We start from the raw sequence: 25,731 nt of genomic DNA, 5'->3' as shown, positions 1-25,731 counted from the left end.
CAGAAAGCTGTCCTCTGGCGTCCATCCTCGGGGTGATTCAGCTCCAAAACAAATGACCGAGTCGTTTATCTCCAGGCAGAACACGAGGGTTTTCCCTTGCTTACAGGGTATCGGTCTGTCTCTAGCCTTCCACTACCCAAAGACCCTCTTTTCCATCGGGGGAGAAAACCCCGCCTTGCCTGCAATATTCATTTCAGGGGTGGCCTCTTCCCAACACAGACCACCGCCATCGGGTGCCCACGCGGGAAGCAGCTGCCGAGCGTCATTCCCGCACCCTCGCGGAGTCTGGCTCCGGCGAGTAGATTTAGGGCAGAAGAAGGCCAAGGCAACAGACGTGGTAGGTAACTGCCTGCAGCACCATTCCTGCGGCGACTCCGCCCACGCAGACGAGGTTTTAAGGGCCGGAAGGGTCCACCGGTGCCGCACAGCCCCTCCCGCTCCGGCTGCCAGCCCAGGCCGCACCCATTTGGGGGCGGTGCGCCTGGGCCTATTTCTCCCGCGGAGGCAGTAGCTACTTAAAGTGGAGGCGGGACTGCGTGCGGCGGTTCTGCCGAGGCCTGTGCTTCGTCGGTGGTCGCAGGTCGGAGCTGCAGGAGGCCGGCCGCCGAATTCCCGGTAAGTGTGGGAGAGGAGCGGAACGGCCCGGGGAAGCGCGTGCGGAGGCTACCACGGGTGCAACGCGGTCCAGGCGTGGGGAGATCTCTGCGGCGCGGCGGCTCCGTGGAGTGGCAGAGGGAGGCCTACCTGTGTCCCGGCCCTCAGTCTTTCGCTGGGCCCAGCCCTGGCCGCAACCTACGCTGTTTTGTCTGTTCGAGCTCGAGTTACGGGAGGCGGGGGATTAGCGGCGCGGATATTGGTCCTCGGCGCTTTCCGTAGCACGGCCCGGGAGGCGGGCGCTCGGGGTCTGGGGACGGTGACAAAAGGAGCGAAGCGGGGGGCCGTTGGAGCCCGGGAAGATAGAGCGTGGAATTTGGGCACCGTTCCCCTCGAGGTGCCCCGCTCAGCCTGGCCCCTCCTGGCCTCTACGCAGATACCTGGCTCGCCTGGCCCAGCGTGAAGAGCGAAGGTACTGGGGAGGACAGCGCCCCCTCTGGCCCGGCGGCGCCGCCTCAGGGTCCGGCGGCGGCGGGCGGCGGGGGCCATTTGCCCGAGTGCGGGTGCGGCGCAGGCTCGGGCCTCTCCACCTGGTTCCCGACGCAGGGGCTCCATGGAAGCCAGGCCTGGACCTTCGGCCTCCGGGGTTTTCGAGCTACTCCCAAAGAGGCGGGATGGGACGTTTTCACACCTTAGGAACCCCGCCCCCCTCCCGCATCCATTCAGGGCCGGAAAGCAGAGTCCAGTCCCCTCGGGGGCCCCGGGAAATAGAAGAGTTGACGAATCCGGTGGTAACGGGGGTCCGAGCCGTTAATAAGTTTGGGGGCCACGAGAAATTTCTTAGGCAGGGAGAGGCCGTGACCCTGAGTCTTGTGTGTCCGGAATGGCGATAGGGGTGTAGGGCCTTTTGCGTTTGGAGGAGGGAGTGTGACCCGAAAAAGGAAGCAGTAGTTTGGTCATCATTCAGCAGAGTTGACACAGTCCCTGCCTTTGGCCTTTTTTATGGTCTTTTCCCGTCTTCAGCCAGTGGAACGGACTTGTGGTGGGCAGTGGTAGGATGGAGCAGCTCTGGGTGTCCCCTCTGCATCGGAGCAGCGCTTTTCGGGTTCTGGGAGGGTGGCCAGAAGGGGCTTTGTGGTGTCAGGGTGTCCCTGTCGCTGGGGGCAGAAGTGTGAGCTGCAAAACACTACGGCCAGTAGGGCAAAGCTTTTGAAAGGTCTGCAGAAGAGTTAGTGGTATGTCTGTTGAAGAAAGGAAGTCAAGTCAGGAAACCGCTTGTTAAGCCCGACTGAAGTTAGGTGGATAAAAGGACGATGGCTAAACAATTTTCCCAGGTTTCCCAGACACTTGTGACTGTTTTTTAAATAGTATCTAAGTTTCCCTCTATTTTCCAGTCTGAAGTGGCATTTCTGAGTGTGGTCAGCAGCCTGTTTCTGACTCTCTGAGATGCTATTTTAGAGCATTTATTCATTTCGTCAATGTGCATTTTTTGAATGCCTGCTGTATTCCAGCTGTAAACTATTTGCAGCTTCCTGGGGTCCTCGCTGAGCCACTGTCTCTGGGTTATGCTTGGGAATCCATCTTCGGCACCTGGTGATTTAATGCACATTGAAGTTTGAGAACAGGTGACAGGGCAGAATTGGCTAAACTACAGCCAGCTGATCAAATGCAGCCTGATGCCTCTTTTTATACACCCCATGAGCTTAAAAATGGTTTCTGGATGTTTTAAATGGTTGGGAAAAAGTCAAAAGAAAAATGCTTCAAAACATGTGAGAATTACATGAAGTTGAAATTTCAATGTACAGAAATAAAGTTATATTGGATCATAGCTACTGTTGTTCATTTATATGGTGTCTGTGGCTGAGTAGTTGTGGCAGACTTCATGGCCACAAAGCCTAAAATATTTACTATCTGGCTCTTTATAGAGAATATATAGAATGTTGTCGACCCCTGGCCTAGTGAAAGAAGGAAATATGGAAGGAAAGAAAAATGTCTGTCTAGAAAAATCATATTAAGAAATTAATAGGTAAAATGGATTTAGGTACTTTTTTTTTTTAAGCAGAGGGAATAGTGTATTCTGGATTAATGTGAAAATATTTAGATAAATGCAGGCAATTAGGTAGGATTTTTGTAGAGATGGTGAGCCTATGCCCTTAATAAACTGGCTAATTTATATGTTTCTTTTCATAGGCGGGGTGAACTCATGGACCTGATACTTTTCTCTTGAGAAGTAAACTAGATCAAAAGAAAAATGGCATTTGTTGCAACACAAGGGTCCACCGCGGTTGACCAAACCACATTGATGAAAAAATACCTTCAGTTTGTGGCAGCTCTCACTGATGTAAATACCCGTGAGTTGATAACTTTTTGTCATTAAGAAATGCATTAATGAGATTCATGCATCTCAGTTCAGGAAATGTACACATAGAGATAAACAATAACATTGACTTTTATCCTAATTTCCTCTTTCTCTGCCTTGTGGAGAAGCAAAGTGATGAGCATTACTGGCTGGAGCCCCGAAGAGGCACGTGTGTGTGCGTGTGCGCGCGCGTGTGTTTATCTGTCCTGGTCTGTGCATGCACACCTATGTCTGGGAGTATGAGTGTGTGTGACTGGTTGTAGGGAGCTAGTTACGTGCCTTCTGTTGGACCATGACAGTCAAACTGATAAGATCTGATTGCTTCTCTTATTAAATCTAGTAATTTTTGGAACATTCTTAACATAATTTCCATTACCTTATGATTTGTGTTGTCATTTTACAGCTGATGAAACAAAGTTAAAAATGATGCAAGAAGTCAGTGAAAATTTTGAGGTATGATCTTTATATTTTATGCTTTTCATTTTGAGGTAAATACTCTCATGAGCTTTCCTGTTGCATCTCTGCCAATCTTTTCAGTAGTAACTCCAAAGATGTTATTTCTGTTAATGTAATTTATTGTATTTTAAAATTGAAACTTAAATGTTTGTACACAGTGTTGTTCAACTTCATACTGTTGATAGTTATTTTGGTTTTGGTTGTTTAACATTTTAAAATAAAAAAAAAAATTGTTTTTAGAGAGAGGGGAAAGAAGGGAGAAAGAGAGGAAGAGAAACATCAATGTGTGAGAGAGATGTTGACTGGTTGCCAGCTGGTTGCAGCACATAACCCAGGCATGTGCCCTGACTGGGAATCAAACTGGAGACCTTTTGGTTCGGACTGACACTCAGTCCATTGAGCCACACTAGCCAGGGCCATTTCTTAATTTTTAAATGTGGTAACTCTTTAGGCATATACTGTATTTTGGGGTGTATAATGTGCACTCATGTTTTTGGCCCAGGCTTTCAGGAAAAAAAACTTATGCTTTAATTTTTTAAAATTGTTTTATTTATTTATTTTTAGACAGAGGGGAAGGGAGGGAGAAAGAAAGGGAGAGAAACATTAATGTGTGGTTGTTTCTCACCCCTCCACCGCCCCCGCCCCGGCCCCGCTCCCAGGACCTGGCCTGCAACCCAGGCGTGGGCCCTGACTGGGAACTGAATCAGCGGCCCTTTGATTCGCAGTCTGGTGCTCAATCCACTGAGCCACGCCAGCCAAGGCCAATTTTTTATTTATTTATATTTAGAAACAAAACTGATTATTGTATTCCAGAGTATTGTTTTGCACATGGATATCATTATTGCTTTCTTTTTTCGTTTTTTTTTAATTATTTATTTTTAGAGAGGGGAAAGAGGGAGAGAAACGTCGATATGTGAGAGATACAGCGATCGATTATTGATCAGTTGCCTCTCACACGCGCCCACCTGGGGACCTGGCCCACACCCCAGGCCTGTGCCCTGACTAGGAGTCAGGCCTACGCTCAGTCCCCTGAGCCACACCAGCTGGGGCTCGTTATTACTTTCCAGAGTTACACTTTTAACACATAAGCATAAATAAATTTAAAACATTTATATAGAATTGGGATTAGTACTACCCATGTATAGTGCACATCCTTATTTTTCCCTCAAATATACGGGCAAAAAAGTGTGCATTATACATGGCAAAATACGGCGCTCTCAGAATGCACTCAGACTTTTGCTGTGAATTTTTCTCTATGCAATCAGTGGTATGTGACTGGGAGTGAGAGCTGGATATCAGTTTTGGCCTGATTACTTAGAACTTCTGTGACCTTGGTCAAGCAGTTTCTCTCTTCTGGGCCTCACAAACTACAATTATATTGTTCATTAGGTCTCTTAGGCTTGGTTCTTTTTTCATTGTTTTTTCCTTTTTGTTTTTTAGATTGGCTAATTTCTAGTGATCTGCTTTCAGGTTCATTGACTATTTTTCTGCCATCTCCAATCTGTTGGGATGTTATTTTTAAAATTAAGTTAATATATATTTAGTTTTTGCATTTTAAAATTTCTGTTGTTGTAGTTTCAGTTATAGAATTTCCATTTGGTTCTTGATAAATTTCACTTCTCTGCAGATTCCCTGCGTACATTTTTAAGACCATATTTTCCTTTTGTTATTTGAAAATATTTATTATGGCTGCTTTAAAGTTTGTTACGTACAACATTTAGACATTATAAAAGTTGATTTCTGTTGACTGGGGGTTACATTGTCCTGCTTCTTTGCATGTCTAGCAGTTTTTGAGTGTACAGTGCACACTGTGTGTGAACTGTAGGGACTGTGCATTCTGTTATTTCTCTTTGACGAGTATTGACATTTTTATTGTAGTTGGCAATAATTCAGTTCAGTTGCTGGCTAATCTTGGTTTTTTGATGTAGTAGAGAGGATCTGTGGGAAGCTCCAGATGTTAGGGGAGAGACTGAATTTAGGATGTGTTGGAACGAGTCTAGAATAGCCCTTACTCTAAGAAATTGTCCTTCTTCAGGGGGATGTCTGGGATGTTATTGAGGTGTTAAGGTCTTTGCACTGTGGCTGCCTTGGACCCCCAGCATCCTCTAATTTTGCTGGACCTCTGGCATCTCTGGTCATCTCAGCCCTGAAGCTGCCACTCTCTGTTAAGCCTCAGGTAGTCTTATGCTACCTCACCTGTACATGTAGCTCAGCTCTCAAGTCAAGGTCTCAAGGATACGTGGGAGACCATACTCATCCGTGTCCTGTGGTTCCTTTTTCTCTAGGGCTCTGCCTTGCAGATTTCCAGCTACTCTGGTGTTTGCTCTGCAGGACCACTGTGATCTCTTTGGGCCCCGGCCTGTCTGAGCCCCAGTTGGGAAATTGGACCTAGGCAGAGAGCCGTGGTGACCACAGGCTCAGCTTGTGAATTCCCCTTCTGGAGGTCATGGTCTTGCCCTGCCTCTTGTCCAGCACCTGAAAACTATTCATTCTTGTTTTCTCCAACTTTGTAGTTAGCGTGGAGTCGTTTAGCCTCATAGGTAGATTACACAGTTACATGTCTTATTTTTAGTGTGGGAATTATAAAACCTTTCCCAGTATGACTAAGAATGATAGATAAAATACTTCCTAGCCTCTGGCATGGTCATTTGAATTATTTAACTTTAAATAAGTGCTAGTGGGATGGAACCAGATACTCTAGTATCTGTAGTAATGGACAGTATTTTCATTTTTTTAAAAAAATATTTATTTTTAGAGAGGGGAAGGGAGGGAGGAAGAGGGAGAGAAACAGCAATGCGGGAGGGATACATTGATCAGTTGCCTCTTACACGCCCCCCACTGGGGATCTGGCTGGCAACCTAGGCATGTGCTCTGACTGGGAGTTGAACCAGTGACCTTTGGCTTGCAGGCTGGTGCTCAATCCACTGAGCAACACCAGCCAGGGCTAATTTTGCCTTTTTTTTTTTTTTTTTAAGTAGATGTTTTCAAAGACTTGCTGACTTAAATGGAGCTGGAAAAAAAATTCCTCAGCTATTTAGACATTAAGCTGAAGAGCTTTCTCTTTTTCCCAAGCTACTAATGCAGGTTGTTAAACACAAAAAAACAAGAAATAAGAGGTGGGATGTAGAAAAAGATTGTCCGGCATTCTGTATCTTTTAAAGAAGATTTTATTATTTATTTATTTATTTTTAAGGAGGGAGAAAGAGAAGGAGAGAAACGTCAGTGTGTGGTTGCCTCTTGCGTGCCCCCAACTGGGGACCTGGCCTGCTGATGGGGAATCAATCTGGTGACCCTTTGGTTCGCAAGCCAGCACTTAGTCCACTGAGCCATACCAGCCTGCAATTTTTTAAAATAAAATTGCAACATCCTGCAATTTTTTAAAATAAATTTTTTTATAATTTGAGAGAGAAACATCAGTTTTTGAGTTTCACTTATTTATGCATTTATTGGTTAATTCTTATATGTGCCCTGACTGAGGGTAGAACCCGCAACCTTGGTGTATCAGGACAGCGTGCTAACTGAGCTACCTGGCCTGGGCTTCGGTCTGCATTTTATTGGAAGAACCTGTAGGAGAGAACCAGCGCCCTGACAGGTTTTTTGAGAGGCTGAAGTCATGGAGCAGCATGTGAACCTGCAGGAACAGCACATTGGGCAGGCCTCTGAGGGTGGGCTTGGCTCTGTGGATCAAGTGTCTGATCTCTTCCTCTCCTGTTTAGTGTCTGACAGTTAGCGCGTTAGTGCCTGGCTTTGGTCTCATATGTATTGATTAAATTAGCAGAATTAAAAGTTACTGAAGCAGGATACTTGGGCTTTTCCAAAAAATGATTTTTGGAATCTGTACAATGTAGACATTTATCTTAAAGTTCAGATGACTAGGTCCTTCAAAGAATTAAATACTGGGATGACCATCAGTAGGTAATTTTAAATCACCATTACTGCTATCCCAGAAAAAATATTTAAAGGAAGCCTGTGAGATGGCCCTGGCTGGTGTGGCTCAGTGGATTGAGTGCTGGCCTGTGGACTGAAGGGGGTCGCCGATTCGATTCCCAGCCAGGGCACATGCCTGGGTTGTGGGCCTGGTCAGGTCCCCAGTGGGGGGGCACATGAAAGGCAACCACACACTGATGTTTCTCTCTCTTTTTCCCTCCCTTCCCCTCTGTCTAAAAATAAATAAATAAAATCTTAAAAAAAAAATGAAATGAGTGAAATTGAAAAAAAATATCCTGATGATTTCAGGAGTATTAGAAATTCATTTCACTAACCACTCAGGGATAAGATTATAGGCTAAGTAAATATCATACGGGCCATCTTCCAGAACAGAAAATAGGAAACTGTTGAGATAGAAGTCACTGAAAATTTCATATGGATCAAAAAATGGGCTGAGTTAAAATACCAGCAGAATAACTGGACAGTTTGTTTAATGAGTCTGTTTTATGGAAGAAATTTGGCACTCGGATATTTTGAAGGTTATTGAATCACTTGTTGGTATGGGCTGTTGTGCAGGTGAGCTTGATTCCTTGATAATCTTGATAATGTTTCAGGGTGAGGCTTATCTCTCTTTTCCTTGAATTATTAAATTTGATTGTTTTGTAAAGTTTTAAGCTTTGGGGATAAAAGGTGATGAGCACAGTTCTTTAAAATAAATTTTTATTTTTCTGTTATAGTTGACATATAGTATTATAGTAATTTCAGGTGTACAACATAGTGATTTATATAACTTACCAAGTGGTCGCCCCGATGAGTCTAGTACCCACCTGGTACCCCCTATAGTTATTACAGTAGTATTGACGATATTCCTTATGCTGTACTTTCCATTCCCGTGACTGCTTTTACAACCGGCAATTTGCACCTCTTAACCCTGTCTCCTTTTTCACCTGGCCCCGAACCCCACTCCCATCTGGCAGCCATTAACATGTTCTCTGTATCTATGAGTTTGCTTTGTTTGTGGGTTTAATTTGTCTTTTAGATTCCATGTATAAGTGAAATCATACGGTATTTGTCATTCTCTTTCTGACATTTCAATTAGCATAGTGCCCTCTAGGTTCGTCCATTTTGTCGCAGATGGTTAAGATTTCATTCTTTTTTTTCATGATTAATATTCCATTGCAGATGTGTACCACGTTTTCTTTACCCATTTATCAGATTGCTTCCATATTTTGGCTATTGTAAATAATGCTATAATGAACTTTTTGATTTAGTGTTTTGAGTTTTTTCAGATAAATACCTGGAAGTGGAATTGCTGAATCCTGTGTTGTCTCTTGTTATAGCTTTGTTTCAAAGTTTATTTTATCTGATAATAATTGCCACCCAGCTTTTTCTTGTTTTCATTTCCATGAAATATCTTTTTTTAAAATTATTTTTTATTATGCTATTACAGTTGTCCCAATGTTTCCCCTTTTGCCCCCCTCCGCCCAGCACCCCCCACTCAGGCCATCCCCCCACCATTGTTCATGTCCATGGGCCGTGCATATAAGTTCTTTGGCATCTCCATTTCCTATACTGTGCTTTACATCCCCATGGTTATTCTGTAACTACGTATTTGTACTTGTTTAATCCACTCCCATCTGGCAACCATCAAAACTCTCTCCATATGCATAATTCTGGTTGTTCTTTTATTTACTCAGTTTGTTTTTTGGATTTACTTGTTGATAGGTATGTGTTTATTGCATTTTATTGTTCATAGTTTTGATCTTTTTCTTAAATAAGTCCCTTTAACATTTCATATAATAATGGTTTGGTGGCGTTGAACTCCTTTAGTTTTTTTTCTTGTCTTGGAAGCTCTTTATCTTCCATTTGATTCTAAATGACAGCTTTGCTGGGTAGAGCAGGAGCAGTTGTGCCTGTAGGTCCCTGCTTTTCATCACTTTGCAGGCAAGAAGGGATTGGCAAGAAATATTCAAAGTTTCTTTTGAGAAATCAGTTGACACCCCCTATAGGTAACTAACTGCTTTTCTCTTGCTGCTTTTAAGATTTTTCTCTTTATTGTTAACCTTTGGCATTTTAATTATGATGTGTTTTGGAGTCGGCCTCCTTGCATTCATGTTTTTTGGGACTCTCTGCGCTTCCTGGACTTGCATGTCTATTTCTTTCACCAGTTTAGGGAAGTGTTCTTTCATTATTTTTTTCAAATAGTTTTCCAATTTCTTGCTTTTTCACTTCTCCTTCTGGCACCCCTGCAGTGTGAATGGTGGACTCCTTGAAGCGGTCTGGAGGCTGCTTACACTATCCTCGTTTTCTTCGTTTCTTTTTTCTCGTTGTTTTGCATGGTTGTTTTTTGCTTCCTTATGTTCTAGATCATTGATTTTATTCTTGGCTTCATCCACTCTACTGTTATTTCCCTGTAAATTGTTCTTTATTTCAATTGGTGTATCCTCTGTTTCTGACTGGATATTTTCTATGCTGTTGCAGTTTTCACTAAGTCCTTGAGCATCCTTTTTTTTTTCTTTTTAAAGATTTTATTTAATTTTAGAGGTTGGGGGAGGGAGTGAGAAAGGGAGGGAAACATCAGTGTGTGGTTGCCTCTCATGTGCCCCCTGCTGGGGGCCTGATCCACAACTCAGATGTGTGCCCTGACTGGGAATCAGACCAGTGACCCTTCTGTTCGCAGGTGGGCACTCGGTTCACTGAGCCACACCAGCCAGGGCAGCCTTGAGCATCCTTATTACCAGTGTTTTGAATTCTGCATCTGATAGAATGCTTATCTCCATTTTGTTTAGTTCTTTTTCTGGAATTTTGACCTGTTCTTTCATTTGGGCCATGTTTCTTTGTCTCCTCATTTTGGCAGCCTCCCTGTGTTTGTCTCTATGTATTAGGTAGAGCTGCTTTGACTCTGTGTCTTGGTAGCGTGGCCTAATGTAATAGGTGTCCTGGAGGGTTCAGTGGAACAGCCTCCCCATATCACCCATGCTGGGTACTCAAGGTGTGCCCTTTGTGTGAGCTGAGTACACCTTTCTCTGGTATTTGAGCCTTGATTCCTGTTGGCAGATCAGTGGAAGGGATTTACCCAGGTCAGCCAGTTGTGAGGACTTGCTGTGACCACTGACCACCAACCTCTGTGCTCCATGGAGGGGGGTGGGTTGGTGGTGCTTCGACGTGGTCTGTAGCTGTCCACTGGGTGCGCAGGATCTAGGGTTTCCTGGGTGGTACAGGCCAAGGTCAGCCCCTACCTGAGTTCTTCCCGAGATCACCTTGCATGAGTTATAAAGCAGTCTGAGATGGCTGCTGCTTGTGCTGGGCTTGGTGATATCCAGGCAAAGCCAAATTGTGAATCTAGGCTGGCTGCTGCTAATGCTGGGTGTGGGGTCACTTAGCAAGCTGTAAGGGGTCTGGGGGCTTATTGAGGCCAGCTGTTGCTTGTTTGATAAGATTTAGGAAGCTGTGAAGCATGAGCCAAGACCAGTTGTTCATATGGCAAAGTCCCAGTTAACAGTTTGGGAGGGCCAGTAAAGTTGGATGGGTTGGAGTCTCAGTTGATCTCCAGGGTTGGGCAAACAGTGTGAGTCAGGTTGATGGAGTCTCAGATATGACACCTGCCTGCTGCTCTGAGGCTCTGTGCAGGGAGGGCTTAGGAAAGGGACAGTGGCGTCTGCCTGCCTTTCTGAGTGGAAACGGCCCCCAGCGCTCTCCTTGATGCCATATACCTTAGTTCCTCCCATGTGCCATGGTGTCTTTCAAGCTCCTCGCTGGTGCTGGAGCTCAGAATGAGTGAATCTGAGTAAGTCCTTGTGTGGGTCCTTTAAGGGGAACTGCTTGGGCCTCCAGAAGTTTCTTCCACTGACTCAGTCCCTGCTGGTTTTTGCAGCTAAAAGTTATGGGGACTTATCTTCCTGGCCCTGGAATCCTGGGCTGGGTGGTCTGGTGTGGGGCTGGGACTCCTTGCTCCTGAGACATCCCTCACGAATTTTTCTTCGCCACACGTGGATGTGGGACCAGCCCATTCTGTATCTTCACCCCTCCTACCAGTCTGGATGGATGTGGTTCCTTCAATTCCATAGTTTCAGACTTCCAATCAGCTTGATTTCTGATAGTTCTTAGCGATGGTTCTATATTTTAGTTGTAATTTTGATGGGGTTGTGTGAGGAGGCAAACAGTGTTTACCTGTGCTGCCGTCTTGAGCGGAAGCCTTGCCTCCTAAATATTTTCCATCCCTTTCTGTGTGTCTTTTCCATCTGTAGGCAGCATATGTATACAGGTCTCATTTTCTTATCTAATTAGCCACTCTGTGTATTTTTGATTCAAGCATTTAATTCTATTTACATTTAAAGTAATTATTGATAGGCAAGTAGTTATTGCCATTTTATTATTCATAATTTTGATCTTTTTCTCTTTCTTCATAAAGGAATCCCTTTATCATTTCTTGTAATACTGGCTTGGTGGTGCGTAACTCCTTTAGCTTTTTCTTGTCTAGAAACACAGTTGAAGTCCCCAGTGAAACCACAGTCTGGTTGGGGAGAGGCCGCTGAGGTGTTGCCAGCTCCTGGGGCGCCTCCCGTGTTCTAGGCAAATGGAACCCCTGGGGTGTCCACTGGGTGGCCCTGGGAGATGGGTGCTCAGGTGTATGTTCCAAGAATTGCGGTGCTTGGCTTTTGCTGCCATGGTACCACTCTCCTTCCTGGTTTTCTCCTGTTTCTGTTTCTTCCTTTGTAGACTGCTCTTCTGCGATTACCTTCTGTAATAGACAACTCCACACCTAGGTCAGTGGCTGGCGCTCCGGGCACTTGGATTTCACTGCCCAGATGCTGTGTCTCACTGGGTTGTCTGTGTCATGAAGCTTTTTAGTGCCTTTTACACTCGTGCTTTCTTACAATTTCGTGCCTGAGCATATGCTTCTCTTAGAACCTTCTTCCTTTTCCACCTTTCACATGGCTAAGTCCTACTGGCCTTCCTTGCTTTAGTGTAAATATCACTTCTTCGGGAAGGTGGTCTATGCCATTGGTTCTGCCCATAAGTTATGTTCCATAAGTTAGATGGTCCTACATCATATTGTTAGTTTTTTTCTTGATATCTGTCTACCCCAGCACACTGCTGCCTCCCCCATTTCTGAGGGCATGGACTGCATACTATCTTCATAATTTTATCTCTGTTGAGTCCCTGATAGGAGCTTAGTACACATTTGTTAAATAAGGTGGTGAGACTTTAAAAGGAGGAAAGGACTTGGATGTTACACTTAATTTGAACTCACTTCCAAAACTTACTGATTCGGACATTCATCAAGTTTTTAACCTCTCTGAGCCTCTTTATCTGTGAAGTGGGCAGAGTATTTACCTGAGGGTTGTGGTGAGGCCTGAGTGAGAAGGAATAAAAGGCATGTTACACAGTATTTATTTAGCACATAGGTGCTCTAAAAGTACTAACAGTATTTATTGAGCATTCACTGTAGGCACTGTTGTAAGTTTTATATATATTAACTCATGTAATGTTTAGATGATTACATAAGGCAGGAAATACTATCCTGTTCCCACTCCCCCAAATCCTCACCCGAGGATATGTTCATTGATCTTTTAGAGATAGAGGGAGGGGGTGGGGTGGGGTGCAGCGGGGAGAGAGAGAAACATCAAGTGGTTGTTTCCTGCAGGTGCCCCTACTGGGGATGGGACCTGCAGCCTTTAGGTGTACGGGACCATGTTCCAACCAACTGCGCCACCAGGCCAGGGCAAATGTTCTCCTCTCTTACCGGATGGGGTCACTGCGGCACTGGGGTTCGTGATCCTAAGTGGGATCTGGAAACTGCACAAGTAGCCATTTTACTCAAAACTAGAGTTTCATTTCCTATTTTCCTTTTACAGTTAGTGCTGGGATAAATAATGGATTAGATTTGATTATAATCTAATTCATCTACACCTAATAAATTAGATTTTTGGATTGGAAAAAGGTGTCAGATCACTTAGACTCTTCATTTTTCACATGAAGAAACTCAGCTCCAGAAGCCAAAAGCCTTTGAGAGGGCTCCTGCTCAGAGTGGCAGAGTCCGCCGAGAACTGGCTCCAGGGTCACCATTTCCACAGCATTGGCATTTCTAGTTTTAACAGTGAATTCTAGCAGTCGGTTTTCTTGAAAAAGATGTCAGAGGCAACAGTCATCCAAATTTATTTATAACTGTGTCATCATCAAAGCATCTCAAAGTATTAAAAATTACTGTTGACACTGGTAAAATGTTTTATATTTTTTTGAGGTTATTATAATACTATGTAAATTTGAAATGTAAATTTGTACACAGACTTAATGGAGATTTCTTTTATTTTTGCGTCATTAGAATGTAACGTCATCTCCTCAATATTCTACATTCCTGGAACATATCATCCCTCGATTTCTTACATTTCTTCAAGATGGAGAAGTTCAGTTTCTTCAGGAGAAACCAGCCCAGGTAATCTGTTTAAAAATATCAATGAGAAGGAAGAACGCGTGTGGTAGGATTAAAACAACTAAAAAAATCCTGTGGTCCACTTAAAATGAAAGAGGTTTTGTCCCACAAGGATAACTTCACTCAAGGCCTTTTCCTTCTCAGTTAAATGTCTTGGTTTTATTTTGTCAAGTCCATCTTTTTTACAATTGAGAGTTTTCCCATTTGCTGACTTTATAAATGAACAAGAATATGTACAAAAGAAGGAACAGTAGTCTTTTGGTCCTCCCCATTCCTGTTCATTGTAATTCTTGTAATTCACGGCTGGTTTTGTGTTACCTAACCCCTTTTTACCCTTCCTTGCCATGATTTTTTTAAAGCAGTCCGTCCCATCACATCATTTTTTTCTATAAATTATACAGCATGTATTTCTTAAAAATAACTAACAATATTGCCATAACACCAGTGAAAGTATATTGCTAAATAAAGCAATAAAATGATCATTTATTGACTTTTAGAGAGATGGAGGAGGGGAGAGAGAGAAAGAGAAAGAAACATCAATTTGTTGTTCCATTTATTTATGCATTCATTGGTTGGTTCGTGTATGTGCTCTGACTGGGATTAGATTTGTAACTTTGGCATATCCGGTTGACCCTTTAACCATCTGAGCTACCTGGCCAGAGCTAAATAAAGCATCTTTATGTTGTACCAGTTCAAGTTATACATATATATGTATATGATCTACTTTTTAGTTGTCGGCTCCATAGACAGAATCATGGAAGCTTAGCATAGCTTACGATAAAATTAGTCCTTGGGTCTAAGGTAATCGGAGAGAACATTATAGGAGCCAAGCTGAGATTATAGATGGAGGTCTCAAATGAAGTTCCCTTTGTCGTTTTGCTTTTTCATCATAAATCCACTCCACATTCCCAGACTAGTGTCCTATCTGCCTGAAATAAGATGTGAAAGAGGACAAATTTGACATACTTGATTTGGTACACAATTGTAGAAATATTGGAAGTAATGATTTGCAGCACATGCTTTGGATTACATTGAATAACTTACAGGAGCGTTTCTAAAATGGGACTCACCTGCAGCATGTAGGGTGGTTACCAGCGCTGTGTGCAGGTAGCTCTGTGGCACTTGGAGAATGCAGAGGAGTTATTCTGGAACTCATGGGAGGATTTTATATTTATGTTTTTAATTTTTTTCCATCAGCAACTGCGGAAACTAGTTCTTGAAATAATTCATAGAATACCAACCAATGAACATCTTCGTCCTCATACAAAAAATGTTTTGTCTGTGATGTTTCGCTTTTTAGAGGTAGGTTACCTTTGAGAATTCTTATTATTTTGCTGTTTTAAAAACTTTCAGTGGGTTTCTTTATGTAAAATCCAGTGTTATATAGCTGTTTCCTTTCACTAAAGTTTTGATTCACAGTATCTACTTTCTCTTATTTGCTAACCAAATTACTCTGAAAGATTATTAATTACAGGGTGGTTTTTGTTTTTTGTTTGTTTTATTTGAGTCACTTAAGAATTGACTAAACATAGTGGAAATCTTTGAAAATGAGTTGGATGGTCGTCGACAGACTCAGCACAGGGGTCTTTGGCTTCGTGCTTTCTAGTTTTGTGTGTGTCAAGCAACAATAGAGGCTCATAAGGAGTTTCTCAAATTTTGGGGGCTAGTCTATCTGGTACCTGTTAAGTTCACCTCTGAAATGATTTTCTTGATGTTCTTAGTCTTGATGTGTTTAGAATTCTGTTGTGTCTCCGGGCCCCTTGGAAAGATGAACTTTGGAGGGGGAGAGAGTTGGGTTCCAGGCTGGGCTCTCATGCATTAGCTCTGTCATGTAGCTACAGTGCTTGTCTTCTCTGAGCCTTAGCGTCCTCGTAGGTGCAGTGTGGCTGGCCCCTTCCCATTAGAGAGTGCGTGCGGAATGTTTAGCTCAAGGTCCAGTACATGGTGGGAGCTCAGTAATTGCTTATTCTTTTGGCAATACTTTCAGACCTTACTTAGTTCACGGTATGACTTGCCACAAATGCCAGTCTGTCAGAGTGTTACTGACCAGGACTGACTGGGGGGCTGCCCTTCAGATGGTCCAGCGAAGACCACAAAAGCTTCCTGTTTCGGCAGTTGTTTTGTGGTTTAATGCATCTTCAGCAGATCAGATCTAAGTTGGTTGACGGAACATGCATATACAGAAAAATGCTTAGAAAACAGTCTTTAATCTTTAGATTAAATAAGTCTTCAGAATTATAACTCTTTAAATGCCTTTTTTTTTTTTTTTAAAGACGGAAAATGAAGAAAACGTTCTTATTTGTCTGAGAATAATCATTGAGCTACACAAACAGTTCAGGCCAGCCATCACACAAGAAGTAAGTGTTTATCTTGAGAGCATTTGTGAAGTGCGTTGACAAGTTCCTTGTGCCGTGTAAATTTTTATTCTCTCTTGGCTGATGGAACACATGCTGCTTGCAAGTACAGAAGATATAGCCTCTTTGGAGGAAATTCTGTATGGGTTTAGCAGTTACCTTTTCTATTTTGAATGTGTACTTTGAATTGGGCGCTTCTGGTACGCAGAAATGTCTGATGTGCCAGGAGGCTCCAAGTCATTTCATGGTGCACGAGGGTTAAGATGTAGGTTCTAAATCAGAGCTGGGTTTGAAGATCAGCCCTGCAACCCAGTCGCTATGTGACACTGGGTAAATGCCTAGCCTTTTGGAGCCTTTTCTGCAAAATGGGGACAATCACAGCATGTCCTCAAAGACTGCTTGAAGAATTAAATATAAAAGTTAAAGTTCCTAACACACTGCTTATCACCTATGGAGTAAGCATTAAATATTCTGTTAGCAATAATTGTGTTTTCTGTGATGGTAAGCTTAGTGAATGCCTGTTATAGATTATTTGGAAATTGGAAGCATAACAATGAAATAGAATTCCTTCCATCTTAAAGACAATACTGATTTCCTTTCCTTTTTCCCACCTTATGTATGTGTAATATTTTCTACATAATTGCATAATACTGTAGATGACATTCTATATCCTGATCGTTTCCCTTCACATGTATAAGCATTTTTTCAATAAAAAATTCTTTATAAAGTTAATTTTTAATGGATGTATAGTATTCTTATATGTTGGCGCCCTCATTTTTGGGTATTTATAAGTATTTCAGAAATTTTTATTTTTTGACTTATCGAATGTTTCTAGTTCAAATTACTTCATAGACTCGGTTTGTCAACATAGAATTACTAGGTCAAAAGTATTAACCTTTTTTTTTTTTTTTTTTTAAAGATTTTACTTACCTATTTTTAGAGAGGGGAAGGGATGGAGAAAGAAAGGGAGAGAAACATCAGTGTGTGGTTGCCTCTTGTGTGCCCCCTACTGGGGACCTGGCCTGCAACCCAGGTCTGTGCATTGACTGGGAATTGAACCAGTGACCCTTTGGTTTGCAGGCTGGCACTCAGTCCAGTGAGCCACACCAGCCAGGGCCAAAAGTGTTAACTTTTTAATGTTCCTGATACATACAGTGAAGCTGATTTCCAGAGCAGTTTCAGTAAATTGTGAGAGCGCCCCTTCTCGTGATAAGTCTCCTCCAACATGGAGTAGGAATATTTCTTGAAAGGCAAAAAGTGGTTTTACTTTAATTTTCATTCCTTTGCTCCTCCTGAATTAGAACACTTGTGTTCTGTTTGTCAGCCTTTTGTATTTATTATTTTTTTTTTTATTTTTAAAAATTTTATTTATTTTAAGAGAGAGGGGAAGGCAGGGAGAAAGAAAAACTGTAATATGTTTGAGTTGTCATGCCCCCCACTGGGGACCTGGCCTGCAACACAGGCATGTGCCCTGACCAGGAATCGAACCGACAACCTTTCAGTTAACAGGCTGGTGCTCAGTCCACTGAGCAACACCAACCAGAGCATCTTTTCTGTTCACATTCATTGCCTGTTTGTATTTTGAGTCTGACACTTTTCTTAATTGTTTTATGAGTTCTTGTATATTAAGACTTAAATATTTTCATTTATTTTAAGCATTTCTGTTTATAAATAACTTTCTTATACTGTCTTTTTTTTTCCTTTAGATTCATCATTTTTTGGATTTTGTGAAACAGATTTACAAGGAACTTCCAAAAGTAGTGGTATGGTTTTAATATTAGTTGAATTTATTACTTATATTTATTTATTACTTTATTCCAAAGGGGATTTGGAACACTTGGGTTGCAGGAGTAATTGGGGGACTGCTAATTTTAGAATGGGTTATGGCTACTGATCGTCAGAATCTAGGTTGACAAATCAGTCATTCATAAAAAAGAATTCTTTTGGTTTTAGTGTTTAAATTAAATACTTTATTTAATATAGTCTTATTGTAGAAATTTTGTGCAAAAAAAAAAAACCCCAGAAGATAAATTCATAAATTTATCACTTGCAAGCAACCATTGACATTGATGTTTTGTGTTTCACTTAATACTTTTTAAAGGTGATCGTGCTCACAGTTCTGAGGCTTTTCTGGGGAGGTGGTGTATTCTTTTGGCTTTTTTTTATATTATTAAAATTCTCTCCTGTATTGAAAAAGCTCTTTCCAGGCAATGCCAACAGTGTCAAAGAGTGTGGAATAGAAGGGGAATGTCTCCTCTCCCGTCTGTTCTCAGAAATAGAAGGAGTTGCTATTAACAGCTTGGAACATCTTCTAAGACTCACTCTGGCAGCCATAATTTTTAGTGGCCCCATAATTTGCTATCATACATGCACCTCAACCAACTATCACCCTGTTGCTGGTTTTCCCAGTTTTCAGTTCTTTGTCACAAATATTGCTTTCGTAAAAATCATTGTGCCTAAGTATGTTTATGTGTCACTGTTTTTATGTTAAATATTTTTTAAAAAATTTTATTTATTTTTAAAGAGGGGAATGGAGGGAGAAAGAGAGGGAGAGAAACATCAATCAGTTGCCTCTCACACACCCACAGCTGGGGACCTGGCCTGCAACCCAGGCATGTGCCCTGACTGGGAATCGAACCAGCGACCTTTCTGTTTGCAGGCTAGTGCTCAGTCCACTGAGCCACACCAGCCAGGGTAAAAAAAATTCTTATAAGTGGGTAAAACTTAAAATTAATTACATTCTGAATTATCAAGTCATGTCACCTACCATTTCAGTCAGAGTTTTTCATAAGAAGCTGTCCTGTTTGACATGAAGTCCAAATTCCCTTGAACACTAAGGGTGACAGTGAGGTCTTGGGTTTTAAAAATGTCTTCTGTTCCTTGCTTCTGGTCCCATCTTTCATTTTTAATTCAGTAGGGACGAACTCCTAGTTTCTTGTCGCTGGAGAAATGGGGTTCTCTCTTCCTGCCTCACTGAGGTAGTAATGGAATCTGGCATGCATTTCCTCTTTTCTCAGCCAGGAAGGAGCAGAAAATTCTTAGAACAAGTTTTCATTTTCTGTTGGGAGGTGGAGAAATGTTGTCTTTGTCATGTTGTCTTTACACTGTTGAATAAAGAAGAGCCCAAGTACTATGATAGGTTTAAGCAGTAGAAACATGTAGGACATTTGGTTTCATATGTATGTCAGGTCTGTTTCATTAAGGAATATTGTATTTGACTCTAGGAAAAATGGTTTCTCTTGTTTTTATGTAGAACCGCTATTTTGAGAACCCTCAGGTGATCCCTGAGAACACGGTCCCTCCCCCGGAAATGGTTGGCATGATCACAACAATCGCTGTGAAGGTCAATCCTGAGCGGGAGGACAGCGAGACAAGAACAGTAAGTGCTTCCCGTTGCTTTGCTTTGTTTTCATCCCTGCCTCTCTCTACTTGGTAGGGGAAAATATAAGATAGTGACTTTTTAAACCACTTCAGTTTTTTTTTCTTAAACACTTGGAGGCGTTTAAAGTGAACAGTTGTGTGTGCGTGAGAGAGTGTCACTGGCTCTGCTGCGCAGCCTCAGAGGTGAAGGCGAACTGTGCTCACCGCTGATGCAGCGCTAGAAGCACAGGTGTAGTGGGAGCCAGAATCGCCGGCTGGAAAGAGCAGCAGACCAGGCAAGGGGGACTCTGTCCCTTCGTTAGCATCGGCATTAATGAGTCCCTTAAAACTACGTATACGTTGCAGTTCAGGGTCTGAGAGCGTGGGCTCTGGGGACAGAAACTTGGGGATGATGTTCTGGCTCCATCACTTGGGTTTTCTGACTGTAGGAAAGTTCATGAACCTTTGTTCTGGCCTTAATTTTTTCTCTCATTATCTGAAAAACCTGTCATGTGGAATTTTGTCAAGGTAAGGCTGGCGTCTACAGGTGATGTATTTGTAGAATCTGCTACATAGGTAACATGTATTGAGCATTTACTATGACTTTTTTATGATTGAATTAAGAGTATCATCTGTATTTGTTTCACTGAAATGATTTTGTGGAATTTTTAATTTGTGCTAGGATAACTAAGAAACTGAATTTTGAATAAAGCTTTAATTCCTTTTCTATTCCTGAATTAGCAACTTTTTTTCTGTTTTTGGGCCTTTGTATTTTCTTTTGCTTCTCTGTTTCTGTCTGTTGCCCATCTGTATATTGAGTCTGATGTTTTCCTTATCTGTTGTTTTATGAATTCTTTATATTAACACTATTAAATTTTTTCTTACATTTATTGTAAACACTTTCTAAGTATTTTCAAATAAAACTTGGTAAACATGCACTTTTTACTATTCTTTTAAGTAAAATAGACACTAATTTAAAATTTTTCTCACATGATTTGAATTTCTAAGTGTTGAAAAATTTTCCCAAAGTTAATTTACTACAGATGATTACATTGGAAAATATAAAAACCTTTCTATTAAGTCTTCTATGTACTTTGTTTTGAAAGTAGTTTGGATCTCTCCCCACAGATACTTAAAAGGATGCATCAGTTCTTCCCCTTTTATTTCTGTGGGGCGCTGCTCAGCCGGGGGCGGGAACGGGGGGCGGTGCCGCTCAGCAGTGGGGGACTGGCTGGGGCCGCTGGGACCTGGGTGCCGTGGGGTGACCGGGGGTGACCGCGGATGACCACAGCCCTGCTCGTTGCTGTCTTTCAGCATTCCATTATTCCACGAGGATCTCTCTCGCTGAAAGTGTTGGCGGAATTGCCCATTATTGTTGTTTTAATGTATCAGGTATGTTTCTTTTTGGGTTTTTGGCTGCTTTTATGACAAAGTTCACATACAGTTAAATGTGGCAAATAGATGTGTACATACACAGAGGCTAATAACTAATGCAGTGACTCCTGTTGCTTTGGTGGGCCACGTTGTTTTGCTATAGCAGGTGTAAAAGCATGAAAATCTGATGTGTTTGCGTTTAGCTCTACAAACTGAATATCCACAATGTCGTTGCCGAATTTGTGCCCTTGATCATGAATACCATCGCGATTCAGGTATCTCCACAAGCCAGGTAAGGCTCTTTGGGCAGCGACGAAGCCGACCATCACAGTGCTTTAGTTCCAAGTCAGAACACACTTGCTGTTGCCGTTTGTAAGGCATAAAAATTTTAAGCGATAAAATTTTGGTGAAAGTATTTTTTGCTTTTTGAACTTGTGTGTTTCAGTGATGATAAAAACATTTTTTAGTTTCATATTTTGAAAAGATGAGCTAATACCTTGATTTTTGGTGTTCCGTAAATTTAGAACTATGATTAAGCATCACTATACTCCTTTCTGTCTGTGGGATCTCCACGCCTTTCTCAGCTTCAAGCCATTCCTTGTTCTTTCTGTTCCTTCCCGCGTGAGTGCTAGGGTCTTCTTTACCCTCTTTATTTCCGTCCATTTCCCCCACTGTCACTCTCAGTCACTGCCTGGTGAACCACATTCATTCTCCCACTGAAGCTTTTTCTCAGCTTCACAGCATTCCTGTTACGATCTTTATGACTTGCTTTCTTGGCTTGTAGTCTGTTTGGCTCTGAGTCATTTGAGGGCATCTGGGGGTAAATCGGCTCGAACAGCCCCTGTGGCCCTAACACAGGCTCTTCCATTGGGCAGTCGGGCACCCTAACGCCACCTGCGGGGCGAGCGGCTCTGAGGGATGCCCGCGGTCACCGCTGTGGGACGGCTCGCGGAACTGCTTACTTTATACCTGGAGACCCTTTCTATTATTTGGAACTGCATAATAGTGTGAAGTGTTTATTGTTGTTGCTGTGTTGTCCTAGTCTGTGTGGACATCAAACTTTAGGGCTCAGTAGTTATTACAGGCTAATATTGTAAATTTTATTCATTTCTCATTCAGGCAACATAAACTTTACAACAAGGAGTTGTATGCTGATTTTATTGCTGCTCAGATTAAAACATTGTCATTTTTAGCTTATATCATCAGAATTTACCAGGTAAGTTCTTCTGACCTTTGTCTAAAGTCAGGTTTACTGAGATATAACTTACATGCAATAAAGCTCACCTTTCGTAGGTGAATTGTAGTTCAATTGATAAATGCATATAGTTGGTAACCACCAACACATCAAAGTACAGAACATTTCTTCACCTCCCCCCAAATTTTCTTTTATATGTTTGTAGTCCACTTCCTCCTCCCACCTCCGGACTCTGTCGAACACTGAAAATGGAACATTTGGTCTTAAAAATTTGAGTTAGGTAGCTCTTAACGTTCTCGTCAGCCTGAGTCGCCTTCAGCCTGGCTCGTCGTGGTGAACTGCCTCCCTGGAGCACCTCGGGAGGGGGTGGTGGGTAGGGCTCATTCTGAGCTGATTAAACGTGTCTTTTGTGTCATTCAGAACTTGCATTAATGAGATGACTGAGTAAAGAGTGTGTCTTTTTTTTCTTTAATTTCAGCATTTCTCCTTCCTTTTCCTTAATACTAAAGTAATACATAGTCACTGTTCAAAGTTGAGAAGATACAGAAAAGTATAAAGAAGGCATCCATATCCCATTATGTAAAAGAAACTGCTGTTATGGTGTTAACCATCCTAGATATGGCAGTGTGCACCCAGGAACTATGACAACTTTTTGTATGACACCTATTTATTAAGTCTGTTATTTTCTGGGAGTCCTTTGAGCCAAGCTTAATCTTAGTGAAATTTTTTAAAAGTTTATAAATTTTGAATTTTCTTAGTATCCACCAATCAGTGTAACTATGTTGTTTTTCTTATTTTTACAGGAGTTGGTAACAAAATACTCTCAGCAAATGGTAAAAGGCATGTTACAGTTACTTTCAAATTGCCCAGCAGAGACGGCACACCTCAGGAAGGAGCTCCTGATTGCTGCAAAGCACATCCTCACGACGGAGCTAAGGAACCGTACGTCTTTTGTCTGGAGTTCTGGCATGCGTGCTGTCTACACCTTTGGGGCTGGGACCTGCTGACACCCGTTGTTTTTACACTAAGCGTTTACTGAGGGAGCTTCCACACAAGCGTGTGTTGGGCGGCAGAAGGCAGCATGCACATCCTCTCTCTGTCTGACGTCACCTTGTCGTGGGGAGTCTTTAAGTCGCCCCAGGGGTCAGGTATTTTAGGCTCAGCTTGTCCGTCCTTTGTTGCCATCAGGAGTATACTCTCTCCCCTTCTTTCTCTGTCTCTCTACCTCCTGCGCCTCCCCGCGCCCCTCTCCGCCTCCTCCCTCCCCCCTGCCCGCCACCAGGGCCCTCTCAGGGGTCTCACAGTTAATGTGATGATTTCCTCAGCACAGCTTACACATGTTCTGAGTTTCCCTTGGTACTTTCCTGCCTTTTGACTGCATAACTTTTGAAATCACAAATAGCCATTTGCTCTCTGACTTTAAAAGGTAAGAAGGAAAAAGTGATTTTATTTCCCCCATGCTGTGTAGTAATGGATTGGTTCTGTTTTTATGCACAACATTGATACTTACTTTTTGCTAATCTGATAATGATACTTTTTCTATCAGTTACTGAATTTTAATTTTTAAATACTTTTTATATTTGGTATATCCAAATCGTTAGATTGAAGTTACATCCTAATTGTTTTGATACGATAATCATTTCCACCAGTAATTTTTCCATATTAAATGTTTTATTTGCTTATAAATCAGAGCATACGTAAAACTGAAATTGTGCTTCCTTAAATAGTTTTTAAACATGAAAAGGGTACAATTCGAGTGTTTATACTTGAGTTACTACTAAAGTGCAGATATTTTTGTGCTGTTAAAATACAAATTACAGTGTGACTTATATGTGGATATTGCTGAAAGGGAGATAGATTTAAAATATATTTTGAAATGTTACACATATAGGAAGGTGCACAGAAGAAGTATATGATTTCACCAAAAATTATGGAACAGACACACACGTGTCACCTAGGCTGAGGACAGGAGCACTGCTGGGGTGCCACGGTCCCCCTCGCCCACGGGGCTGACTGCCACTGCCACTCGTCTGGGAGTGGCTTCCTTGCTGTGTGCCTTTCCTGTGTGTTCGTCCCTGAACAATGCCAAAGTAGCATCGTTTTAAATGGAATGTTTCTGATCTACTGAAGTTACTGGGTTGTGCCTGGGGTGCCGTCCTCACCTTAGCTTTTCATGTTCCTCCCATTCAAGTAGTAAGGGTTTCGGGGGTGCATCTGGGGAGCTTTGTAGCGGAGGTTTCTACTTGTTGAAGTGCTGACGGATTAAAAACTTGCCATACTCCCTGTTGCGCGCAGCTGGGCCCTCTTTTGAGGTCACATGGAGCTACTCTCTAGGAGCTTGGGTACATTAGACTTGTTGAATTCAGCGTTTGGGATGGTTTATTTTGAAGCCCATAGGTAACTTCTGGAGTTAAAAAGTTAACAGCATCACGTCTCAAAAAAGTTTTTATTGAAATATTGAAGAATCATGTTAAATATTAACCACATTATTATACAATAACAAAAATGTATGCATATAGTTAGCAATTACACATCTGCTAACGTTTTTCACGCAGCCTTACTTTTTTGGCGTCTCAGATAATATCAAATGACAACCCCTTTGCCCTAGTTTTGAAGAGGAGTAGTTTGAGAAAACCTGGTGGCTTACCAGGGTTACTTACCCATTTTCTCTGACACTTGGTTCTTGGTCGTGGAGGGGATCTGGAAACCAGTGCTGTACAACCTCATTTCTCCTCCTTCTCCTTGACCTGACCCCCCGCCGGCCCTCCAGCACTCGGAGTTTAAGCCCTTTGCCTCCTTCCTCCTGGCCGCTTCAGGGCGGGCAGTCCAGGGACGCGGCCTCCTCTGATCTTGCTCTGGGCACGTCTCCCCGTGTGGCCAGGCCTTATTAGTTGCCCAGAGGCGGGTGCGGTGTCTCTCCGGCACATGCATTTCCTTCCTGTCTTTGACCCTCAGGAGCCGTTTGCTGGTGAAGACTGTACTTTATTTGACTTACTGAAGCTGGCCATAATGTCAGGCTTGTTTCTAGAATCTAAACGTCCTTTGATGTTTGTGGCCAGAGTTCCCCAAGGGGCACGTGGAATAGAGGCCTAGAAGATTCAGGTTGCTGCCCGTCTGCACATCCTCAGACGCGCGAACTGCCCGAGGGAAGACAGCCCTTTCTAGTCGGTTGGGTCCCTGGGCCTGCAGAGAGCGGAAAGGAGGGGTTGCTGACAGTCCCACCTGCAGGGTTACAGGGACAGGGATGCCCCCGCCCGCTTCTAGGCAGTTTCGTCCAGGGAATTGGGACCCCTAACCTGGGGCTCATACCTCTGAGAAGACTAAACTTTCCTAAACCTTTGTAATTTATATGCAGAAATATTCTTCATTCTCCCTAATGACGAACCGCAAAATGGTTAGGAAGGGTGACTTCAGCACGGTGGATAAAGAGGCATTTAGGAGATACTGCCCCCTTCACACAGGTTTGGGTCGATGGTGGCAGCTTTTTAAGGGCGATGGAATGGGCCTCCACTGAAGTACTGGGGGCGCATTCTTGGCAGTGGGACATGAAGCTCCCCTTTCCTTAGTTTACTCTCTAACGCCAAATGTGATTCTGACTGCGCCTCCGACAGCAGGTGGCTTCTGTGGCGCGGTACAGCCGAGTATTTGACTAAAACACAGTGTGCGTGCTTCTCTCTCC

At 42.7% G+C, this 25,731-nt stretch overlaps 1 protein-coding gene and 1 non-coding gene across 7 annotated transcripts in view; both read left to right on the top strand.

Moving 5' to 3' along the window:
- Positions 1-527: 527 nt before the first annotated feature.
- Positions 528-25,731, top strand: part of TRRAP (transformation/transcription domain associated protein) — a 121,837-nt gene continuing 96,633 nt past the window's right edge. For all 6 annotated transcript variants that reach the window (XM_054568521.1, XM_054568520.1, XM_054568519.1 and 3 more), the window contains exons 1-12: positions 528-615; positions 2,785-2,945; positions 3,357-3,406; positions 13,662-13,772; positions 14,967-15,071; positions 16,043-16,126; positions 17,830-17,886; positions 19,377-19,502; positions 20,798-20,875; positions 21,061-21,149; positions 21,977-22,073; positions 22,856-22,994. In XM_054568521.1, the coding sequence (XP_054424496.1) occupies positions 2,846-2,945; positions 3,357-3,406; positions 13,662-13,772; positions 14,967-15,071; positions 16,043-16,126; positions 17,830-17,886; positions 19,377-19,502; positions 20,798-20,875; positions 21,061-21,149; positions 21,977-22,073; positions 22,856-22,994 (1,036 nt within the window). In that variant the 5' untranslated portion in view covers positions 528-615; positions 2,785-2,845. The remainder of the gene's footprint in view (positions 616-2,784; positions 2,946-3,356; positions 3,407-13,661; positions 13,773-14,966; positions 15,072-16,042; positions 16,127-17,829; positions 17,887-19,376; positions 19,503-20,797; positions 20,876-21,060; positions 21,150-21,976; positions 22,074-22,855; positions 22,995-25,731) is intronic.
- Positions 3,075-3,278, top strand: LOC129066813 (small nucleolar RNA ZL1). Its single transcript, XR_008528745.1, has one exon. It is a non-coding gene; the product is annotated as a small nucleolar RNA ZL1 (small nucleolar RNA).

Source organism: Pteronotus mesoamericanus, unplaced genomic scaffold (assembly GCF_021234165.1).
Source record: "Pteronotus mesoamericanus isolate MK-2021 breed Mesoamerican mustached bat unplaced genomic scaffold, CSHL_Meso_final contig_2, whole genome shotgun sequence".
Taxonomy (NCBI): Eukaryota; Metazoa; Chordata; class Mammalia; order Chiroptera; family Mormoopidae; genus Pteronotus; species Pteronotus mesoamericanus.
Note: the sequence above shows the minus strand (reverse complement) of the source record. Positions and strands in the feature narration are given on the sequence as shown.